The sequence below is a fragment of the Cricetulus griseus genome (genome assembly GCF_003668045.3).
Source record: "Cricetulus griseus strain 17A/GY chromosome 1 unlocalized genomic scaffold, alternate assembly CriGri-PICRH-1.0 chr1_1, whole genome shotgun sequence".
In the NCBI taxonomy this organism is placed as follows: Eukaryota; Metazoa; Chordata; class Mammalia; order Rodentia; family Cricetidae; genus Cricetulus; species Cricetulus griseus.
In genome coordinates, this window is record NW_023276807.1 from 24,785,139 (window position 1) to 24,803,037 (window position 17,899).

Here is a 17,899-nt window from a genome sequence, read left to right on the forward strand (position 1 = left end):
ACACACACACACACACACACACACACACACACACACGCGTGCGCGCGCACGTGCGCGCACTATGAAAACCCTTTGACTTCCACTCACTACATATGAGTCTATTCTAGCATTGTACAGAGTGCAGAGAAGCCTCCTTGGATTTCTGGACTCGTCCTTGGTAGCATATCTTATTTCAAACAGGAGTTAGCATTTCTGACTCATTGATATGTTTCCAGTAGTTTATTTCCTTACACATTTATTATTTCCTTTAATATCATAGCATCAAGACATTTTCCCAGTCATTGATGCAAACACAGTGCGGAGTTTTTAGTGAATTACTTGGGCCTCTGTGTCTGTTAATACTCAGCTACTATAGTGCTCATGTTTTTAAGAAACATGCCTTGTTCAAATTTGAATATGTTCTTCACAGTCCCAATGGATTCGTCATCCAACGGAGGCTTCCTCTGGCTGCCAGGTTGGAGAAATCTGTTAATGGTAGGGATTTGGCTGGTTCTGACCTTGAAGTCCTACAATGTAAAAGGCCAATCCATGACATAATGTAGCAAAATAAATACAATGGAGACAAATGAGAAAAAAAATAGAGAAATTGATATCCCCTGGAGAGATGGCCCAGTGGTTAAGGAAGCTTCCCACTCTCTTCCAGAGGGCTGAGTTCTGCTACTGCCATCAGGTGGCTCACAGTCACCTGTAACTCCTGCTAAGGAGATCTGACACCCTCTCCTGACCTGCTCCAGCACTTGCTCTTTGTGTGTGTGTGTGTGTGTGTGTGTGTGTGTGTGTGTGTGTGTGTGTGTGTTTCAGTGTGTGTGTTTCAGTGTGTGACTGTATGTGTGTGTGTGTGAGTGTGTATGTGAACGTATGTGTGTATGTGACCATGAGTATGTGTATATGTATGCATGTATGTGTGTGAGTGTTAGAGCGAGTGTGTGTATGTATGTGTGTATGAGTGTGTGCAAATGTTAAAAGAAACAAATAAAATTTGTATTCTGCACCATGGGAAAGGGTGAAGATAATGGAAGTTTCCTACATTGTCTATTATTGCCAAATGATACTGCCCTTGTGCAATGCAAGTTGCAATGTTTTTATGAGTAATAAAAGTATTCATAAGCTGTAACCAGCTGATCTCATTTTAAGAATTATATCCTAATGTCTTAAATGTGAAAATGTCCATATCCGTAATGAAGTGCTGACATATTAGCCATAAAAGTAACGTCAGAGCATCCCAGTGAGGATCACAGTTTGGGGAGTCATGGCTTTCTTAGGCCGTCAGTGTTTTTCATACTGTTATGTGATCTTTTAAACAACTTTTGGTGGCTGCATAAACTTATACAATGGGTACTTTCTTATTTGTGTAGCCATCTCTGAGATGGTAGGTGCTCCTGGTTTTCATTTCTTAAGATAAGCACAAGGAATGGAGCCATATATGGTCAGGAATGTCCAGAAATATAAAATTGGCAACATTGAAAAAATAAGAAATGAGCCAAATAACTATTCCAAATAAGTTTACACTGTAATGTGAAGTGAAAAAAAAATGAGGCTTCAGAATTGTAGTAAGTCGTGAATATTTTGAGTTTAGTTTTAAAATTATAAATTTTGGGATTTAATCTATGTGATATTTGAGTCCCAGTCCTTCTGCCAACTCACAATGTAGTGCTTCCTAACCTCCATATCCTATCTCTTTATTTTGAGATGCACTAAATGAATGAGAAAAAGTGTGTTTGGTTCCTGGTACAGTGGAAGGAAGATGAGCTTTATCCTGGGCACTGCTGCTGTTAAGAAATGACTGTGTTACATGGCTTTGTCTTACATTCCCTACTGCAGAGGAAAGCAGTTGTTTATTCTCGAGAAAGGGATCATGCTCTGCACCCTTGACTGACTTTGAACTCGAGATCCTCCTGCCTCAGCCTCTACAGGGCTACAGCTGCAGGTGTGGACCAGCTTAGGATGCAGCAACCTCATTACGTTTCTACTGCGTGCCAGGCAAAGCTGTGGAGATTCAGTTCCTGCAGATGCCTCTCTCAGTCCCTGAGATGGTCCAGGTGACCCTTACCTGCTTTCCCATGTTTTTAACTCAGCACGTTGTATGGAAGGTACCTGCCTGCGTGCTTGTTTTCTAGACTAGATGTGCTCAATGATGGCATCTTTATATTTCTAGCACATGTTGTAGCACAAATATAAAAGCGAATTGTAAATAATGAATGGCTGAGTGAAGGAATACAGAAATAATACACATTCATCCTCTCTGAAGTCCCGAGGAGCTGTTAGATAGCATTTCAACATTACCTATCTCAGAGGGAAGCCTGTGGGTTTGCATCTTAGTGTTACCTGTAGCAGAGGGAAGCCTGAGAGCACATTGGCCTTGCATTCTTCAACCATTAAGATGACTTCAAGGAGTTGCACATCCGCCCAGTTCAGCCGATTGCCCACAAGAAAATCTTGCCTGTGGTCTCTTAGGGCCTGCATGGTGGTTGGGATGGAGGAGGCAGGTGAGGGTCACTCTTAAAAATTTAAGCTCTCTTAGTTTGGCAGAAGATTTCTGAGAAGTTAGACCTACTTGTTAATCTGGTTTCTGTCCCTAGCTAACAGCACAAGATTAAGCTCCATCCCGAATTTAAACTTAATCCAAAATCTCTTAGTTTAAACTCTTTGTCTTAGTTAACCCTCACGTCAGCTGAGCACAGGAAGCACTTTAGACTGGTCCTTCTTTGCTTCCTTTCCATCTCATCCCTGAACCTACCCCGTGAGTTACGCAGCACCCTAGTCTGGTGGCTTTTCTGGGTATTTGGGCATAGGCTGTCCTCACCCACGTCTGGGCACTTTCCTTTCATGAGCTGCTCTTTAGAAGGTTACCTGTGTACAGGGAGAATGTCCCCCTCTAGGGACACGAACCTAAATTTTATTAGCAAACGTTCTTCCAACATATCTATAAATGTGTGTCATGTTCATTTAAAATTGATTGAATACAAAAATGAAAAAACTGGAATTAGTGTCACTAATAATATTCCAGCCCCAAAGGTCCATGTTCTTACTGTAGATTTGGATGAGTGATAAGTATTTGTAGAGTTGGAATGTAAGTATGGATTCTATTAGTTATATGATATGGGTCAAGTTATTCTAAGTTGTGATTTCCTTATCTATAGGTGGAGTGATAATAACACCTCTTTGTTGGAATTAATATGAATATTAAAAGGCAGTGCTTGCAAAATGCATATGGCCTGATCCTTGGCCTTCAGTAATGGTGAATCATCACTACTACTGGCTTTGTTGTTAGAAATGTTTATACTGTTGCCACTTTTATCCATGAGTGTTACCTCTATACTTCCTGGTATTATAGAGGAAAAAATCAAAATAGCAATGTTCAAGGATAAAGCCTTGCATGCTATAAGGTTTTATTCTAGGTTTTTATCTCCATCAGCACAACAAACAGGAAAAATAAGAAAGAGAAATAGTGGTGTTAACCATCTATGCTATCGACACTATTTTTAAAAATAGAAGGCAAAATATCTTAAATTACAGATGGATATACTTTAAATGCCTTTGAAAGAAATTTGTGTTGAGAAAGTCTGCAGTATATAGTATTTATAGTTTGATACATTTTGGACCAAAAAGACTGGAAACTCACTAAATGTATTAAGAGAAAACTATAACTTAGGAAGGTAGGATACCTGTAATTTGTAATATGGGCACAGTAACAAAAATATTCATGACATGATATGTTCATGAGCAATACATTTAAATGTATGTACTAATCATTCAGTTCTAAGCATGTCATGCACCTCAGAAAAGATAATGACATCAGAATTGCAAGTACGTTCAGAATATGCATCTTTTTTTTTTAAGTTAAGAGTCAAGTTTTCAGCACCCTTCCCCATACCTGCACTTAAGATAATGAATGTGCCTGGAAGAAAGAGCACGGGTAAGAACCACCCAGCCTGGAGTTAGGGGACATGACTTTAAATGTGTGTTTAAGGCACAGGCTCTTCAGGAATCATTTTGCAGATGTGAAAAATGCGAAACAAAACACAGTGTCACTTTTTAAGCTGTCACGTAGCTCACCGAGTCCTGCTAACCTTATAAACTTCATGAAGTTCTGGTGCTGATCAGCGCATTTGAGAAATCACACTCATCCTCACTCCCCCAGTGTGGGAAGTCCTGGAGGAGCTTGTGGAGAAGGCACTATGTTACTTCAGATGTAAATAAGGTAACTGAAAATCTATCAGCACCGGAACCACAAACAGTACTGGAGATATGCATAAAGTCCTTAAAAACAAAACGGAATCCAGAAGACTTCTGTGGGGGCTGCAGAGATGGCTCGGAGGTTAAGAGTGCTTCCTCATGAAGACTGGAGCCGGGATCCCAACACCCACAATAAGCGGGGTAACCCACACACAGGCACAAAAGGTGGCTGTAAACTCAGCTTTGACATGGGTAGAGCCAGAAGATCACCAAGGCCTGCTGGCTTCCAGTCTAGCTGAAAACAAGAGCTCTGGGTTCAGAGATGACCCCATCCCAAAGGAGAGCAAAGTGCAAAGTGATGGAGGATGGTGCCTGATGTCCTTTTCTGGCCTCTGTATGCATGCACAGGTGCTCGCATCTGCACATTCATACAGACACATACACACATGCGCACACACACAAAGTGTACAACACACAAAATGGGAAGGAGAGAGGGAGAAGGGAAAAGGGAAAAGGATCTGGTGTGGGTGAAAACCACAGCAGAAGGAAGATGTTTCAGATCATCCAAACTAGGGAAGAATGTCAAGTTGTCCCAGAAAGGTTTGCAATCTTTCATCCACCAAAGAAGTTCTGTTGTCAGTTTCATTTGATTTTTTTTATTTGATGCAAGCCATATTGTTAGTATTCAGGCATCCACACTGGCCTGTCCTTGGGGTTCTGACAGGATATGCCCTCAGCAGCAGCCACTAAGAGCACTACCTGTGTATATTCAGTATGTTCCCTTTTAAAACGGCCCTGCCCACCCCCTAACCTCCTCTCTCTTTCTTTCTCTCCCTCTCTCTGTCTCTCTGTCTCTCTGTGGCTCTCTCTCTCCCCCCCTCTCTCTCTGTCTGATCCCCACCCCTCTCTCTCTGCTCCTGACCCCAAAGGCCAGTCTTTCCCCCCCTCCCCTTTCCCTTTTTCTGATCCCTTTCCCTAATTAAAAAAAAAATCCCTAAACCCTTCTGCTTGAACCCTGTTGCATAGTGTCCTTCTCTTGCACACCGATTTTCTTAAATTACAATACACATAACAGCCAAAGTTTGTTGCTGACCTTCTCATAAACAGGGAAGAATCTTGTCGTGGCTCGTTGGAGGATGTATTCAAGATTCATCTCCCTCTCTTTCGGCAAAGAGAGTGGAAAGTACATAATCATGTCACTCAGGTCCCTCAAGCCTTCTACATACATATCAATCCTAGAGAAAGGGAGATCATTTACAGAAGAATTACCAAGACAAGGAAGAAGGTTTTATGGACCAGGAAACATTTCATACAGTATCTATCGCATCTGCCTGGTTACTGGAGGTCCACAAGGGATATTGTAAGGAGACACCGTAACCATGCCTCCTAAGGGCTGGCTACAGGTGTGCCTGACCATGCCTGTCAGGGCGTGGTCAAAGTGCGGTCCAGATGACAAGTGATAGGTTTTTAAGGGGCTGCAAGGCACATAGCAGCCCTTCTCTCTGACCTGTCTGCCATGCTGCCCCGGCACACTCTGGCTTGCATTTGGCTGGTGTTTATCTGAATAAAGATATCTTAACCTTATGGACGACGGATCGTCTCTCGTTATAGGATATTGTTTCAGGAACTCCAGTCAAGTATTTATACCAGCTAGTGGTTCTTGGAGGATAGTAATCAAGCTCAACCGGACACTAAGTGCAGTGATACAAGCCTGGAATCCTAGTGTTCAAAGGGCTGAGGTAGGAGGGTCCTGAGTCAAATAGCAAAACTCTGTCCCTCAAATTAACCTGGGAAATAAGAAGAATTACAGCACCAGAGTGTTTCAGCAATTGCATGTGTGTTCACATCGATTATGCAGCATTGTTATAAAAAAAAAGTATGAGGTGCTGACACAAACTTGTAAAGTAACAATAAAGTAATACATTGGGTAAATATGGTGTTTATGGTACTTGTCTATTTAAATATAGGATACATCTGGGAGAAGAAGTTATCTAGGAATCTCTGTTGATCTCAATCACCCAGAACAGCATTTTAAAGGGCACAGAATTTTTTCCACAAGTCTCCACTCGCTGCTACCCACAACTGTTGGGACATCCCCACTGGTCAAAGGATGCAGTCTACACTAGCCTGGCAGCTCTCTCCAAGTTTGGGCAACACGGCGGACTCCCTCCCTGGTTAGGGGCTTCTTGCTCTCTACCTGACTTTATCCAGAAACTGTCTCTACTCCCCCACCCACCCGCCCCCTTGCCTGACTTATCTCTAGTGTGACCCTTGACACAGTTCCCTGCAGAAGCTTCCCCCTGCTGCAATATGATAATTAAACATTGTATTAGGGGTCTTATGACAGGAATGTGCTGTTTAATGCAAATTAGGTGATGCCCCCAACCTCTGTCCCCATCCTTTATATTTCCCCTTACTCTGGAATGAAGTTGAACTGTCTCCCAGAAGGCTATTTCTGCCATATTCACCGTCCATACAAAGCTCTCTGTACTCACGGACTGGTGGCCAATGGGCCATAAGGAAAAAGGGGATACCGCACACAATGCTGCCAGAATGAATGGGAAAACAGACACCAAAGCAGTGAAGAGACCCTGGGGGTCTCACAATATGTCTCTGCTCTGATATAACGTGAATCTGCAATCTTTTTGAACCTCTGGTCCTGTAGCTTTGCCCTGAGATAGCACCACATGTCTTGAAGACGGTTTCAAATTCTTGTGGCTTCTGCCTTAGATTGTGATGGGTCTCAGAAACTCTATAGAATGGTAAAAGGCAAGAACTGATGTCTGGCAGCTTCCACCAGATTATTATTTTACATTTGCTGTAAGGGCAGCTAGCTTCATTATAAGAAGTCCATGCTGAGAATTGCAGAATTTGAGGAAGCCTCATTCAGCCACATGGAAAGAGAAAGAAATGCCTGACCTCCACAAGCTCAGGGCCCAGACTTAAGAAAGCACCATTGCCTGAGGAAGTCTGAGGACTACCAAGCTGATAAGCTCACATATCGGAGAGTGTGGCAGTTCTGTAGCAGATTGCCAAGAGTACCACTCAGAGTGTCAGACCACCGTGGGATTACGTAGGTATAAGAGTGGCACATACATTGGCTTTATCATATTGGTGTGCCAATGAAATCACTACAAATAAATTATCAACTCACCTTCAGTTATGCACCTTAGTTCTATGACATATCTACTTTAAAAAGCAGTTGGTGTTAAGATTAACAGCAGCTCCTTAGAGAAATACTGAGTCCATATCTGGAAGGAGAGATGCTCAGGACTGATGTAGACCCCTCAGGTACACATAAGAAGGAGTTATCAGGGACCGTTACGGTAATGTAAAATATTTTCAGGAGTCATTCGGACCCAGTGGCCAAAAGTGGGACGTTTTGAACACAAATGAGAATAACAACTGAAATGAAATTAAATATATCATAAATGCTTAAAGGAATAGTCACACTAAAATGATAAATGTTAATACATAAAATCAATAAAATAAAAATTGGTTGCTGTTACAGAATACAGATGAACCAGGTCATTCTGTGGAAAACAGGTAAACAAAAGACCCACCTCCAATACTCTTAATCAGAAACTATGCCTCTATGTACTAGATAATAAATGAGGGAAAGCCTTTTTTACTATAATTATTCTAAGTACTGAATGTGGAAGGAAGGGTAGCATTGAGTACCAATAGCTACTAATATCATTAAAGATGGATCAGCAGACAGTTTCTACTTCTTCAAAGAGGAACAGCTGTAATAGTCTTGCAACACCCCCTAGATCCTGAGTCTGATCACCTCTCCAAGTGCAGCCTGCAGTGCACAAGAGGACAAAGACAGAGGAACAGAGGAGACTGCATTGCAGGAATACAGCCAGAGGAAATTTAGCTAAGACTACTGGAAAGGGGGAGGTGCTTACAGTGAATACTTAATGTTAGAGCACTCTAAAAATTGGCTCTGCATCCATTATTTTAGACATTTCTTAAAATTCAATTAGAAATAAAACAATGTCATGACAGATGAGTCATTTAAAATATGCCTCATCTAGTATTAAAGGACGGCTTTTTCCCCCAATGGTATTTATCAAATACAATAAATTTCAACTTAGAATTGCTGCATTAACTTCTAGGTAAGAGACAAGCTTGAGTTTAGAAGTAGGATTGACAATCATAAAAGGCTTAGTGCATGCTGGGAAGATCTAGATTGTGTCTAGGAGGCCAGGGGTGGGGCTAGGTTGGGGGCAGGGCAGCTAATCAGAGTTGATGAGGTGGTTTTCTACAGCGTCTAATTTTAGGTTCACAGAGTTAAGTGAACCCTACCCCTCAATAAATATATGAGTCAGTGTCCTTGTGATTTATTCCTGTGTAGCATTTCCATGGTAGAGGCATTCGTGAGAACATAACTCCCTCTACTAACAAAAGTCAAACAACTAGAAAAAAATTCAAACCATAGTAGTTACCAAAATTAATTATTGCCAAAGGTAAATGTTGTGGAATGGGGCCTATCAAGACATTCCTTCTCTTTGGAACTTGCTATAACAGATTCTTCCAGTCAAGAGCTAAAGTAGGCTTTGTATCAGTCTACTATGAGCATGGCTTCTAATGATGCTAAATGTTAGTGTTCTGGTTTGGATGGTTTTATTGTTGTTGTTTTGCTTTGCTCTTGCTTTAAGTAACAAAGGGTCTTCTTACCAGGCCTGTTCTTCCAGATTTTTTCCATACAAATCATATTTTGCAGCTATGTATCTTAAAATGGCTCTGGTTTGAACCAAATTCATTCCATCGATTTCAACCATGGGTACTTGTTCATACATCAGGGCTCCACCTTGAAATATACAAAAGAAAGCTAGATTATTTATTGGTCTCCAGAATGGTAACATGGGTGGGCTAGGCTAGTCTCCCCTTATCATTTAGGATCTAACAGGGAGGCCAAATCACACAACTTACTTTAACGGAGAGAATTTAATATAAAGATGTTCGCTGTGTATGGTAGCATTCATCTGTAATCCCAGCACTCAGTAGATGAAGGTAGGAAGAATGGGGGTTCAAGGTCAAGCTCAGATACACAGGAAATTGTGTAGCCTAGGTTACACGAGACTCTGTCTCAAAAAATCCCCCAAAAATCTTAAAAATAAATAAAGAGGTTAGCCTACATCCTGGAAAGTTGAAAAGTAACAACAGGGCAGTAGCATAAAGCAACTCCAGAAAGATTCACCCCAAATTAGGGGGAAAAGAATGAGAGTCATAGTTATCACAACTTAGAAAGTTGGCAGTGCACTCCTCCTACTTGCAAGGTTCAGGAGCTGCCTTCCTTACATAAAGATAGGACCCTGGTAGTTACTGTTTACATGACTTCCACTGCTCTCTGGAATACTAGAGAGAGGAGCAGAAGGGACCTTACACTGTACTGGATAACCATCTCTGGTCTTGGGCAACACTAAGAGTGGAAAAGGTTGTCTCTCACCTTGGATTAATTTCTCAAATTCTTCACGGGTTTCAAAAAATTTTTCTTCAAACTAAAGAATGAGACAAAGAATGAAGAATGGAAGAATATGTTGTTTATTGTTATTGCTATTGGGGGCATGGGATAATTAAATAGGATTAAACAGGCTAATCCCCTTCAGCTCTACCAAATACATGTAAGATCTCTTGGGGTGTTCCATTCCATACCTACAGCTTTCTCCATCCCATACCTACAGCTTTCTCCATCCATACCTACAGCTTTCCCCATCCATACCTACAGCTTTCTCCATCCATACCTACAGCTTTCCTCACCCCATACCTACAGCTTTCCTCCATCCATACCTACAGCTTTCCCCATCCATACCTACAGCTTTCCTCACCCCATACCTACACCTTTCCTCACCCCATACCTACAGCTTTCCTCCATCCATACCTACAGCTTTCCTCACCCCATACCTACAGCTTTCCTCACCCCATACCTACAGCTTTCCTCACCCCATACCTACAGCTTTCCTCACCCCATACCTACAGCTTTCCTCCATCCATACCTACAGCTTTCCTCACCCCATACCTACACCTTTCCTCACCCCATACCTACAGTTTTCCCCATCCATACCTACAGCTTTCTCCATCCATACCTACAGCTTTCCTCCATCCATACCTACAGCTTTCCTCACCCCATACCTACACCTTTCCTCACCCCATACCTACATCTTTCCCCATCCATACCTACAGCTTTCCTCACCCCATACCTACAGCTTTCCTCACCCCATACCTACAGTTTTCCCCATCCATACCTACAGCTCTCCTCCATCCCATGCCTACAGTTTTCTCCATCCCATTCCTACAGCTTTCCTCAGCAGATGTCCTATAGTCCTGAATTTGGGTCTTTGTCCCAAATTGCAGTTTACCTTTACAGCATCACAGGGCCTCTCAGGGTCCTTTTTTCTCATCCTTCCCTCCTTCTCGTCTTTCTTTTCCATTTAATTATTGACCAACACTCTTTACACTATCTTGAATGAGCATAGTATCTATAATATCTATATTGGTCCCCACAGGATTTGGAGCACTAATTTCATAAAGCTAATTCACTGACAGCCCAACATTTAAAGAGTATTTGTCAAAAGCTACTTTTTGCTGGAAAAGAGCATAAAGCTTTCTGTGACTTTTAACCATGTAAGTGCTCAATGAACGACCTGGAAACAAAACTAACAATTCTGTCAGGCATCTTACCTCCACTCCAGCTGCTGCCAGGAGCCACCGGATGGACTCCATTCTTCCTCTTCCATTGAAGTAGTGAAGTACGGGCTTCTTGGTCATGCTGACAGATTCCTGACAAATGAGAGAGGTGGGGGGAAGAGACAGACAGACACACACACAGACAGACAGACAGACAGACAGACAGACAGACAGACAGACAGACAGACACAGACTGTCAGAGAATGAGTTTACAGAATCACAAGGCTAAGAAAACTTTCACTCAGAATTTGGGCCCCTAAACCAAGCTGCCCTCTGCCCCCAAGACTCCCTGCACTCTGTTCCTTCCTACCAATGAAGTATATCTCCACAGACTGACTTCCAAATGCCTTTCTAAAGAATCCAATTAGACAACTGATAAAAAGAAGAGGAGACAGGCTGGTCCCTCTTCCCGCGGCAGGTGGTGCAGATCAAGTGTTCTGATTGTTTCTCTCCCTTTTTATAGGTATATGGATCCCTTTCCTCCCACCCACAGACAAGTCTAGACTGGAGAAACACTGTGAACAAGAAGTGGGATTGCTGGTATTTTTTACTTTCCAATTTAATCTTGATGGTTTAATCATGGTGTTCTCTGAAGCCAATAGCAGATTGCAAAAGGACTGTCAGTGATTCATGGGGATTTTAATAAAAGAATACAGTTAAGCCAAAGGCTCCTTTTTTTAATATTATCTTTTCCCTTAGGAAGTGAAATTGTCTTTCAGAGGCATAACCAATGTTCACTTTGAAGAAGTTTAAATAATGGACAAATCTAGACATCAAAAAACCAATCTCAGGCTGGAGAGATGGCTCAGCGGTTAAGAGCACTGACTGTTCTTCCAGAGGTCCTGAGTTCAATTCCCGGCAACCACATGGTGGCTCACAACCACCTTGAATGAGACCTGGTGCCCCCCTCTGCTGGCATGCAGGCAGAAGACTGTATACATAATAAATTAATAAAATCTTTAATAAAAAACAAAAAATAATCTCTGTGTCCCAAGATAAGCTTTATGAGGTTTATGGGCTATGTATGAAAGAGATCCTGCACAATCAAAGTGCCTTGAGGTATCTGGACATAGGGTGCCAGAAATCAAAAGGGCTGTGGGGGGTGGGGAAGGATGGTGTCTTTATGAGTAAGATGATGGTCTTCATGGTGTAAGTGAGAACTGATTCACCTTCAAATGAGCCACACATGAAAAGTCCAGTGAAACAAATGTAGAGAAAAAGATAGCTTCTGAAAAATCACATAAAATTTGTGATTAAATTAGTAGTAATAAGAGATTTGATATAATGAATTATTCAACCCTATTGCTTCAAATTAAAATTTATCAAAGGTTTTAAGCTACATGCCAGTTTCTTCTTTGGCAAAGTGGGAGTGGTTACATCAATATCACAGGTTACTGAGATTTGCAATCTGCATTCACATAACTGCATCTTTAAAACTAAGACAAGGGGCAGGAGCTCCATAAAACTTCAACTTGTCTTTCATGGCTTCTTTTCTTTACTCTTTTCTTCCATAACCATTGGCAGCTCCTTTGCATTCCACATTAGAGCTACAATTAAATGGAGACTCTTGGCTAAATTTCTTGACCAAATCCAAAGCTACAAAACAAGGAACTGACCTTAGGAACATGACTGCAAAGAAGGGAAAGAATATGATCACAGTGGAACTTTGCAACTCCTATGGGTGTTACTGGAGAGGGAAGGAAATGGCAGGATAGTTATCAGGACTTCCCTTTTCAGGGAGGTCGGGGGAAGTAGATAACTGGGCAAACAAAGTTCTCCATAGAGACCCCATGAGTATGATCGACCAACTGATTAAGTTTGGGAAGCGTTATAGAAAGTGAGCCAGACATGACGACATTCTCCAGGTTGGAGTGACATCATGTAGCCAGTCAATCTTCAGCATTAAGAAAGTTAAGTTCTTACATATTCGTCCAAGTGAAAGTCTCTAAGGGGCCTCTAGGAAAAGAGACAGTTTTGGTAATGAGTCTAAGAATGAAATTAAATACCACCCACTGCTTTTCTTTTTTCCCCTTTTTTATTTAAATAAGAAACAATCTTGTTTTATTTATCAATCCCAGTTCCCTCTCCCTCCCATCCTCCCATGCCCCTCACCAATCCCATCCCCTCCCTCTTCTGCTCCATAGAAAGGGTGAGGCCTTCCAGGGGGGATCATTAAAGTCTGTCACATCATTTGGGGCAGGGCCTAGGCCCTCACCCGTGTGCCTAGGCTGAGAGAGTATCCCTCTATCAGGAGTGAGCTCCCAATGTCCGTCCATTCATACACTAGGGATAAATATTGTTCCACTACCAGAGGCTCCATAGACTGCCCAGATCTCCTAACTGACACCCAGGTTCAGGGGACCTGGTTCTGTCATGCTGGTTTCTGAGCGGTCAGTCTGGGGTCCATGAGCTCCCTCTTGTTCAGGTCAGCTGTTTCTGTGGGTTTCCCCAGCCTGGTCTTTACCCCTTTGCTCATCACTCCTCCCTCTCTGCAACTGGATTCCAGGAGTTTAGTTCAGGTGTGGGTCTCTGCTTCTGCTTCCATCAGCTACTGGATGAAGGCTCTAGGGTGGCGTATAAGGTAGTCATCAATCTCATTATAGGAGAAGGGTATTTAAGGTAGACTCTCGACTATTGCTTAGATTGTTAGTTGGGTCAACCTTAAAGATCTCTGGACATTTCCCTAGTGCCAGATTTCTCTTTAAACCTATAATGGCTCCCTCTATTAAAGTATCTCCTTTCTTTCTCTTCTCTATTCTTCCCCCAATGCAACCTTCCCGCTCCCTCATGTCTTCCCCTTACGCTGCCCTATAAGATCTCTATCCCATGGCTTCTCGGCGTCTTTTCTAGCCATCCGCCATTGTGAATGGATGAAAGGCCGGAGCTAACATGGAGTTAGCTCATTAAACAACTGCAATAAAGCCTCGTGCTGTTTGCATTAAGTTTCCGCCTCCGCCCGGTGATTGGGGTCCTGGACCGAGATCCTGGGGGCCATCCCTCCAGCCAATAGAGCCATATTTCCTGATGCACTATTTCATCCTGTTGCTGTTTTAAGAGAGTGTTGTGTTTCACATCATTTAATTCAGGTTCTACTACAGCTCAGATCACTCCACAGAGCTTCTCAAATTCTAATTATGAATATGAAATTCACAGAGATCAGAACTATGACTTCTGTCCCAATAAAATGTAATCTTCTGATAAAAACAATATCGGTATCACTGCTACAATGTTTGTTGTCTGTCTTTAAATAGCTTTCTGAATGTCATGGTGCTACATTAATTTTAAGCAGACCTTATAGAAAGTGAAGGTCTCAGGAAGACCCAAGCATTGTTTTTCTGTTATCTTTTTTTGAATGGATTAAATGGCTACGTTTTATCACTATTGATATGCACCAATCCTAATCTTCAGTGTGATGCTCTTAGGAGGAAGGACTTTGAGATGTAGTTAGAACTCAAGGAAAGAGCACCCTGAATACTCTGAGTGTTCTCTGAAAGGGACTTCAGAAGGTCTGATAACTATGTCATGATGCAACCAGGTTACAATCATAAGAACAAAAAGTTGCCCCTATCCAGAAAGAGAGACTGCCAATGCCTTGATACTGAGCTGCCAGCCTCCAGAATCGAGAAGCAAACCTCTGCTTTATGAGCAGTATTGTTAGTGGTATGTTTGTAATTCCAGCCGTAACTGCTAAGATGCTCTATTTGGAATAAAGCCTCTTTTGAATTTTTAGTACTTTTGAAAATGCAGCTGCCACTGCTTAACTTTCTCAAAGGCAGGAAGAAAATGGCTCCTTGCTTTCTCTCTGATCTGGATAAAGGAATGCATGGTAAAGAAACATTTGTTTATAATCTGCCATACCTTCTACATGTGTATAGCAGACCTAAGAAAATGCAAGAGAACACAACTGCACTTAGTGACAAAGTAATTCACCTTTGAGAAGGCTGTTCTTCAGGTACAGTACTCGGACTTTTATTTCTACACTAACATTAATTTAAGTACAATCTGAGAGATAAAAAAAATGTCTAAAAATGTGTGTGTGTGTGTGTGTGTGTGTGTGTGTGTGTGTGTGTGTGTGTGTATGTGTGTGTGCACATATGTGTGTGTTGAAGCAGTCCAGAGTCAATGTTGAGTATCACCCTCAGTCATCTTCTGGTTTTGTTTTTGTTTTGACACAGAGATTAAAGGATTGGAACAAAGTAAGGGCTCAGAGTAGAACTTGGCAGATCTGCACTCTAGGAGCAGGCTTAACCATTCCCGGGCTCTGCTGTGTCCGTGCCATGATGTATACTATGGGGCTGTGGAAAACCCATTCATATGGGTTTGACTGTCTTAGATTAGCTTGCCAGCAAGCTCTAAAAACCCACCACTATCCTCCCAGCCCTTCCCCCAACCATGCTGAAATTCCGGTCACTTACCCCCCAGCTTTTACAAGGGTGCTGGGGATCCCGCACTTAGTTCTTGTGCTTACATACCAAGCACTTGACTAAAGGAGCCTAGCTCCCTGTCTAAAAACCCTTGGCCCTATAACCAGGTACAGTTACAATGAGCATCCACCACCAATCCCAGATGTAGTCATGTGAGAATTGCCAGAATCACCCCATGTGACCACAGAGTTCACAAATGGACTTTGTTCTCTCTATTGTTTGTCCAGTGCACAAGCATAGTGGTATTGCCATTGCTAAGTGACAGGGTCCCCAGTCCACTTCTTAGATATATTCCTCTCTACTTCTTGTCCTCTTACATGGCCCATGGTATCATTTTTGTGTACAATATTAGAAGTCCTCCCAAATTTCCATAGAACATAGTTTCACAACACTGTATACATTTTGAGATCAACTCTAGTCGTGTATGTATTTCTTTTCGTTTGTTTGAGATCAGATATCACTATGTAGCCCTCACTGACCTGGAACTCACTATGTAGACCAGGCTGGTCTTTAAGTCACAGAGATCTATCTGTCTCTTGTGTTTGTGTCTCTACCTTTTTTTTTAATTGGGGACTCTTTTAATCTTTTAAAATTTATTTTTATTTAAATATTTTCTTACAATGTATTTTGATCATATTCTTTTCCCTTTCCCAACTCCTCCAAGATCCTCCCCATAACCCTACCCACCCAAGTGTCTGTTGGGGAAGGCCTATGGGACCCCACTGGACAATAATTCAAGAAGATGTAACCCATCCTTAGATATGGTTTGACATGAAGGCATAAGACATCTAGTTGGGGCATTGTTTCTCCCATTATATGGTGACTCCATTTAAGTTCCTTTCATATATTAGTAGGTTTCCTTATGGATTTTCAAAGAAATTTTAATGTTAGCTGTCCCTCTCCTTATTTCCTCCTTTACCCTGCCTTCCAGCCCTCCTTCCCATTTAATCTTTTCTAGTTTCAGCTGTATCTCTTTGTAGCATTATACTCTATTTCCATTTCCTCTCCCTTTGAAGACCCTGATTTACATTTCTTGAAACTCTGACCAAAAATATCTCCTTGCTCAGTACAATTCTTTATATAGTTACGGCTATGTACATTACTAACCCCTCTCTCTCTCTCTCTCTCTCTCTCTCTCTCTCTCTCTCTCTCTCTATCGCTCGCTCGCTCACTCGCTCAACTGGACTTTCAACGTGCTTTTAAAGTAACACCCTTAGAATGACACACATCACATATTAGAGCTGTCACCCCACTAATGGATCCCATTCAGTGATTTGACACATTCATAAAATTCTGCAACTATGGACCCTCTGGTTCTAGAACACCCTTTTCACCTCAAAAATGATGACCACAACAAAATCCACCTACATGCTTTGTCAGCCAATTGCCTCTCACTCCCTTCAGCTGTAGCCAACACTAATCTATTTACTGCTTGTTGGGATTTAAATGGTGTTAACTTGTCACACAGGTGATTCATACATTGCAGGCACTTCTTGCCTTATTTCACTGTTAATCCGTGTGGCATACTCCCTTGTATGGCTATAGAACATTCTCCCACCTCCTCATCTGCTGATGGATATTTGATGTATTTCCAGGTTTTGAATATGGTGAATGATGCTGCTATAAGCAATTTTAAACAAGTATTAGAGAGGGTTTATTTTCATTTATCTTGGGTATATTGTTAATAGTGAGTTTTCTGGGTCATCGATAGTGGTATTCAATATATTGAGGAACTTCCCACGATTTGGTACATCTTATACAATATGGCAGCACTCTGGGTGCATTAGTCTGATAAGAAATCCTCCAGGGAAATCCCTGAGTCTTGCATTAGCCTGTAAGTAACATTGTGAACTTGAGCAGTCCTTACATTTGTGGTCCTTGTTTTTTGAGATGTCAGGAAATTGAAACTTAACACTTCTAGTCTTTTGCTTCCCCATCTTGGCCTCTAGACACTATGGTTCTTGACCAAAGCTTTTTGCCAGATCCTAGGTGATGCCAATGTATATGCCCAACACCAAATCTGATCACTCATGGTCCCTTTAGACTGCCCAGGTCACTCAGTGAGGGACCCAAAGCCTTCCTGTGATACTCATTGAGGAAAGAACAGAAACTGTACCATCCAGGATTCTTTGCTCGTCTTCCCACGGAGATTGGGTTTGAGAGCAATGAGCTGAGCACTTTTGATCTCAGCCGGCTTCACCCCATCAGAGTCTACTGTGCCTGCTCACTGAAGCGTCAAACTCTCATTTTTTGAAAGAAGGAGAGAATGAAGAGTAAAATGTCTATGGGCCCCATACTTTCAAGATGAAGAAAAAAAAATGTTGGGTGAATTGACTAACTAGAAAAAGACAATTACTCTCACCCATTTACATAAAATATAAATAGGGACACAGAATTTTGTCTTCCTGTTTTCATACCTTTTCCTGTCAATATTCTTTTCTTTTAGCCTGTTAATATTTAACAGCCCCATAATGATGTGCTGTGGGTTCCTCTTTTCTTTGTGGGTTTAGTTCATCTTCATATTTGGGGGTTTGTTTAATTGTTTGAGACAGAATCTCATGTAGCCCAGGCTGGCCACACATTCAATACATAACCAAGACTAACCT

At 41.8% G+C, this 17,899-nt stretch overlaps 1 protein-coding gene across 1 annotated transcript; it reads right to left on the reverse strand.

The window, feature by feature from the left end:
* Nucleotides 1-335: 335 nt before the first annotated feature.
* LOC100754357 (glutathione S-transferase-like) lies at nucleotides 336-10,950 on the reverse strand. The gene is made up of 6 exons (XM_027392844.1): nucleotides 10,864-10,950; nucleotides 9,632-9,683; nucleotides 8,860-8,992; nucleotides 5,270-5,411; nucleotides 2,326-2,457; nucleotides 336-506 (listed from the first exon to the last, which is right to left on the reverse strand). Exons 1-6 carry the CDS (start codon nucleotides 10,948-10,950, stop codon nucleotides 336-338), a joined length of 717 nt encoding a protein of 238 aa, XP_027248645.1.
* Nucleotides 10,951-17,899: the final 6,949 nt, after the last annotated feature.

Coding starts and splice junctions, on each gene's coding strand:
- LOC100754357 (XM_027392844.1), bottom strand. CDS start 10,950: ATGACCAAGAAGCCCGTACTTCACTACTTCAATGGAAGAGGAAGAATG. Junction 5,412..8,859: donor AATCTGGAAGAACAGGCCTG/GTAAGAAGACCC, acceptor CCCTTTCTCTAG/GATTGATATGTATGTAGAAG. Junction 2,458..5,269: donor TCTTCCCTGTTTATGAGAAG/GTCAGCAACAAA, acceptor ACCACCATGCAG/GCCCTAAGAGACCACAGGCA.